The sequence below is a fragment of the Carya illinoinensis genome, chromosome 10 (assembly GCF_018687715.1).
Source record: "Carya illinoinensis cultivar Pawnee chromosome 10, C.illinoinensisPawnee_v1, whole genome shotgun sequence".
Lineage (NCBI taxonomy): Eukaryota > Viridiplantae > Streptophyta > Magnoliopsida > Fagales > Juglandaceae > Carya > Carya illinoinensis.
This window is the reverse complement of record NC_056761.1, coordinates 19,855,117-19,861,261: the sequence shown is the minus strand read 5'-3', so window position 1 is coordinate 19,861,261 and position 6,145 is coordinate 19,855,117. Positions and strand designations below refer to the sequence as shown.

Genomic DNA, 6,145 nt, shown 5'->3' with positions numbered 1-6,145 from the left:
TATAAATATTTTTGAAAGGGTAGACGGATATTTTAAGGGGTAGGACGAATACTGCACACTCCCGATATGTATTGAGCAGAAGGTGGTTCTTTGTACTTTCTCTTCTGGGCATTTGTTACGGAAATGCCCCCTGCAGTACTTTATTTATTATTATTTATAATAATTAGGTTTTTGTCAGGAATGAAAAAGTTGAGGCAATGATGACTTTATCCTCTCTTTTTCGTCTCCATCCCTCCAATACCCTCTTGTTTCCGGCAAAAGTAACCGACAAGAAATTTATGATACCGTGTACAGGTTTTACGCTTATTAATGTCCCTTTCAACTGTCTAAAGTCTAACCTTCCTTCTTCCTTCCTTCCTTCCTTCTTTCTTCTTTTCGGTATATATAAAAATTTCAATCGATTTAAATAAATTATATAGTTTTATGGTAGAAAAATTATAATATATTATCAATGTGATATATATATTATTAAATATTATTTTATTAAATAATTCTTAATAATAAATATAACACATCTTATATAGTAAAATAATAGTATGAATTTAGAGAATATTTTATCTATCTCATTTTCTAATTTTTTTTTTAAATTTTCACATAAAATTTAATAAATATTTCAATTTTTTTAAATTCTAATTTAAAAATTTTAAATAATAATAATATTAAAAAATAATATTTTATTTAATTTTTATCTTACATATAAAATCATTTCATTTCAACTAAAAATATATATCAGTCCATAATCTTTATTACTTTGTTTTTATAAATTTAAAAATAATGTTCAAAATTTACACAATTACACTCGATATAACATCTTATAAATTAGGAGATATTTTAACTTTTTCTTTTTTGAAAATAACATTAATTAATTATTATTAATTTTTTAAATAAACATATGTCTGAATTTAATATCTTGAATTAGTTTTTAATTGTAATTTCATTTTTGTTATTTTCAAGGCTTCCAAAAAGGTCTCCCACTTAAAAACCCCATGAAAACCCTCCTCCAAACAAAGTGACAGAAAGGAAAGCAAGAAAGAAAGAGGGGCAGGCACAGACAAAAAAGGTTTGCGAGTGGAGGAAAATGGCGATTCAGTTTCCGGACGATTTCAAGTGCCCGATTTCACTCGAGATCATGTCCGACCCGGTTATCCTCTCATCGGGCCACACCTTCGATCGCTCCTCCATCCAACGTTGGCTGGACGCCGGCCACCGCTCCTGCCCAGTTACTAAACTGCCTCTCCCCGATAACCCTTCCCTCATCCCCAACCACGCCCTCCGCAGCCTCATTTCCAACTTTGCCCTCGTCTTCCCACCAAAACCTCAACCCTACCCCGAGCCCCAGACCCTGATCTCCAATCTCACCTCCCCCTCCTCCTGTCTCAACTCAAAGCTCGACTCTCTCGACCAACTCACCAAGCTCTCCAAGCGGGACTCGGCCTTCCGACGGAGAATCACCGAGGCTGGCGCAGTCTCGGCCGTCCTCAACTGCGCCGCCTCCGACTACTCTGGTCTCCAAGAGAAGTCGCTCTCTCTGCTGCTCAATCTCAGCCTCGACGACGATAACAAAGTGGGTCTCGTCGCCGAGGGCGCGATTTCGCGGATAGTTGCCGCTCTGCAAACAGGCTCGGCTGATTCGCGCGCCCTGGCGGCTACAATTATAACAAGTTTAGCTGTTGTGGAGGTGAACAAGGCCACGATTGGAGCATACCCATATGCTATACGAGCCTTGGTTTTTCTTCTTCGTGACGGCAAAGGCCGCGGGAAGAAGGAGGCGGCGACGGCGCTCTACGCCCTATGTTCTTTTCCCGATAACCGGAGACGAGCCGTGCAGTGTGGATCGGTACCGATTTTGATAAGAATTGCGGATTCGGGGCTCGAGAGAGCCGTGGAGGTATTGGGTCTTCTGGCGAAAAGTAAGGAAGGGAGGGAGGCAATGGAGAGGTTCGATGGGTGTGTGACGGTTTTGGGGAGAGTGGTCAAGAATGGGAGCTCGAGAGGGATTGAGTATGCTTTTTTAACGCTGAACTCGCTTTGTTGCCATAGCGAAGAAATGTGCGCGGAGGCGAGGAGCGAAGGGGTTTTGGATCTTTGTATGTGTTTTGTGGAGGATGATAATGAGAAGATTAGGCGAAACGCTTCCAGCTTGGTTCAGGTTCTGAGTGGAGGGCACTCGATGCGGTGATTTTGCTCTCGGAAAATTCGATTTTGCTGGCAAAGAGTTGGTGTTGTGATCGCTGTGGAGGTGAGTTGGTTTTTTGGTTAATTGGTTGAATGTTGTTGAATAGTTTCTGTACAAAGAAAACCGATTAGATTATGATGGTGGGTGGGTTGTTGTTGTTTGCGGGGGGGAAGGGGGGCCATGGTTCTTTTGTATCTTCTTGTACATTGTGAAATAAAGATGAAATGAATGGTTAGATCTTTTGTTACCTGTTTTGGGGAAGTTTCAAATAGCGGCAATTTAACTACACAAATCTCTATATCCACAGCCATAATTATTAAACTACAATGCAGCATTCTATTACTCGAAATAGGATCAACCAGCCTTGCTTGGAAGCCAATCAGCTCAAATGCGGGAAGTAAATCTCTAGCTGTCGTCTTCGTTCCCAGAAAAGTGAGATGAGATAGTATGAAAATAGAAGTTTATTAGCTTGGCTGGCCTGATGCTTTAATTCAGTTCTTTGTAGTTAAGAGCTGTCACGGCCAGCACTTGTGTCTTCAGACTGCTGTATGCTCTTAAAACCTTTTGTATTTCTCGTTACTATTCTTTTGATATATCTTGGATAGGAGCTGAACAAAATACCAAGAACTCGTAACCATGTTGACTCAAAATTAAGGGACAGTAATTGCATTTCAAATGTGTTTTGACATTCTTGTAGCTTATTGAATTTGTCTCTGCTGCTAACTATGATTAGTTATGATGTCATTATTATACAGAGTTATCTGGTGAAACAAGCTTTGTGTATTGAAGGGATTCGTGTCAGTATGATTTATTTTGCTTTTGCTATTCCTTTATTTTTGGGTTACATGGTCGCTTTAAGTCTGAAACATGATATTTCTTTAGATTTAGGATTTCAATTCAAAATGCTCACCGGATCAGATTGTTTTGCTTTCATACTGGAATTTTCTTTTCTTGCCTATGTTTTGTTCGACATGCATACCACTGTGTGAGGTTCGTTGGATATTGGATTTATTTGGTCACATAGTAGATGCTGACCATGCTTACATACAATTTGTGGAGATTGTTCTTGGATGTGTACTTTTCATGTTGGGGTGCTTGCACTCAACCTCTGCAATTACGAACAATTAGTTATAAACAATTGTGCACTAATCTGCTATATTTTCTTTTAGTTATAAACAATAATGCTTATAATATCGTTGCAAGGACGTAGTGGACAGTTGTACGTATTTTTTGCTGACTGGACAGTTCAACTTGGTTAGCTTCTGAATCTGTCTCTGATGTAGCCTTACTCTGAATCTCACTTGCTATGTAGATTGGGGTGTCAGATTGTTGAATTGTCTTTTCGAAAGGACAATTGCTTTTCCAAGATTCAGGATGTCCAGCTTCTCTTAACCCTTGAAATCTGTGGCGGTTCTTGTTAAGCATGTTGTAGTTAGTTATTACAGTTCCAAGTTCCAGTCCAGCTATGATTTCCTTGTTACACAACACACTTGTTACTTCTTGCTCGTGTGCTGAAGATATTCTTCTACTTCTCAAGTGACTTGCTTTTCAATATTGAAGATGATAACATACTCTTGCTGATTAATACTTAATGATGCCATCTTATACAGTTGAAGAATGGTGCATCAGCTTTCTTAAGCTGAAATCTAATACTGGCTGCTCATCTCTCATTGCATACATATCAAAAGTTTAAATTATAAAGCCGGTTATCAGCACATGCTCTGAATCTATGATCTACTTCCCTAAGAAATTGTATCTTATGGATTTACCGGTGAAGTATCCAAGTGTGTATGCATTTCTTTCCCTGAAATTAGGTTCACCAGCCAGAATGCACAAACATATATGATGCAATATTATATTTTATGGTTTTTGATGCATAAATGGAAGTTGGGATTGGTAGGGCTGCGTTGCATTGAGATAATGTCAAGTAATGTTTGTTCATCTTCCATTATATTCTTAATTAGGTCGGTCCCCTTGTTTGTTTAATAATTGGGTGGGGGTAGGTTGTTTGTGGTTTTGATTCTTCTGTCTTTGGAAGAAGCATTGAAGTTTCCTGATCTTGGATATAGTCTTTCACGTGTGGTCCGTCTTAGTTGGCCGAGGTTGACTTGTTTTTATCCCTCTTTTTATGGGCCCTCCGCATATTCAAATGGTTTGTTAGATACTGTTTTCGGTTGTTGCTGCCGTTCTATGACAATGATCTTCCTAGGTCCCTTCTCGTTATGAATAATGATATGCTACTAACCAGTTCACAACTAATTGGGATTTAAAAATTAATAAAAAATTATGTAAATTTGTTTTATAATTTTGTAAAATAAAATGTTACTTAACCTCCTCATTATTATTTTTTAAAGTCACTATTAGAGTATTTTATTTATTTTTATTTATTTATTTTACTTAGTAGTAATTAAAGAAGTGATTTTTAATAAAATTATATATATTTTTAAATAATTTTAATGATTAAAAATGTTAAAAAATTATGTAAAATATAATAATGATCAAAAATAATTTTATCAATTTTATTAATGATAAGATGATGAAAGTATATTATTTTAGTTGTAAACCGGTTGTTAACCAGTTGGAAGTGTATCGTTACCCTCCAAAGAAACTGGGGTTTAGCGGAATGGTTAAATTTATTAATTAAAAAAATGATAAATGTTATGGACTCAAAATAAATCTATAAATTAATATAGTTTCATGAAATTTATTAAATTTATTTTATAATAAAAATAATTTTATAATCTAATATATCACATCAAATTATATTAATTTATAATTTTATTTTTATATAATCCCTTCGTAGATAAAATATTTTCTTAAAGGTAATTATATAAATCATTACTCTTTTAGTATAGGCTGGCATGCTTTACTTTTTCTTCTTAAATGTATTTGAATGGGCTCCATTTTGGTGGACTTTTTTTGGGCCCAGGGTTGGTGAAAATATGACCAACAACGGTATATTTGGAAAGCTTATGATGCAGTAATCCAACAGGAGATATTCCATTACTAGACACGTAGAGGCAAGCCAAAAGCCGATAAAAATTATTCAACAATTAATATTACTGATCTTTATAATTTTGCCCACAGACAAACTCAATATACCAATGAACTCACTGGCACTCTAAGAAAACAATGATTCAAAGATCAACTAGGTGATGGTTTATGTGTAACGAGAGAGAACTGTTTAGGCTAATAGGCTCACAAAATTTTCTCTCTCATAAGAAATAAACATGTAATTTTTTGACATAATGCACAAGACAATTAGAAAATCATGTATCATTAAACGATATGGCTCAAAACAAACTCCAAATTGGGTTTTATAAACCTTGTACAGTTAGATGCAACTAGGTCTAGTTTAGATAATGAGTTGAGATGAGATGAGTTCAGATGGTTTGTTAATAGTACTGGGATATTTGAGGTGAGATGAGATGAGTTAGAAGTTGTTCGAGTTAAAATGTTTTATCGGGTTTTAAGAAATGCGAGAGAAAAAGTTGAATAAAAATATTATAAAATTAAAATATTGTTTGAATATAATTTTTAATATTATTTTTATTTTGAGATTTGATTGAATTATTTTTTGTGTTTTGTTTAGAAGTTTGGAAAAGTTGTAATAATTAGATACTAATTAGATGAAAAAGTTGAAAAAGTATTTATGTTAAGAAAAGTGAAAATCAAAATATAAGATACTTTTTAATCTAATCCCATGTAAACACACATGGGATTAGATCATTTGTTTCTCAATCTTGTAAGTTAACAAGATATTACATTAATGCAAATCTCTAGCTACGTCTTTTTAGCTGACCTTCAGTACTTCTCGATCAGTCCTCTAGAATAGGGTTGGCATAGAGCTTAACGCATTTTCTTACACATACGTGTCGTTTTGATGGAATAACTACATTTGAATGGATTGAAATGTATAAGTTCATTAAAAGAGTTAAAGATGAATTGATAAAAAAGAAATTACTTTGA

At 35.1% G+C, this 6,145-nt stretch overlaps 1 protein-coding gene across 5 annotated transcripts; it reads left to right on the top strand.

The window, feature by feature from the left end:
- The first annotated feature begins 982 nt into the window (after positions 1-982).
- On the top strand, positions 983-4,230 carry LOC122279727 (U-box domain-containing protein 8). 5 transcript variants are annotated; one of them, XM_043090519.1, is made up of 3 exons: positions 983-2,239; positions 2,484-2,722; positions 3,489-3,761. In XM_043090519.1, the coding sequence occupies exon 1, from the start codon at positions 1,079-1,081 to the stop codon at positions 2,177-2,179; it is 1,101 nt and encodes a 366-aa protein (XP_042946453.1). In that variant the 5' UTR covers positions 983-1,078; the 3' UTR covers positions 2,180-2,239; positions 2,484-2,722; positions 3,489-3,761. The 5 variants fall into 5 exon arrangements, with proteins under 5 accessions (XP_042946453.1, XP_042946454.1, XP_042946452.1 ...); XM_043090520.1 differs by lacking the exons at positions 2,484-2,722; positions 3,489-3,761 and adding an exon at positions 3,787-4,230; XM_043090518.1 differs by lacking the exon at positions 2,484-2,722.
- The last annotated feature ends 1,915 nt before the right edge of the window (positions 4,231-6,145 follow it).

Coding starts and splice junctions, on each gene's coding strand:
- LOC122279727 (XM_043090520.1), top strand. CDS start 1,079: ATGGCGATTCAGTTTCCGGACGATTTCAAGTGCCCGATTTCACTCGAG.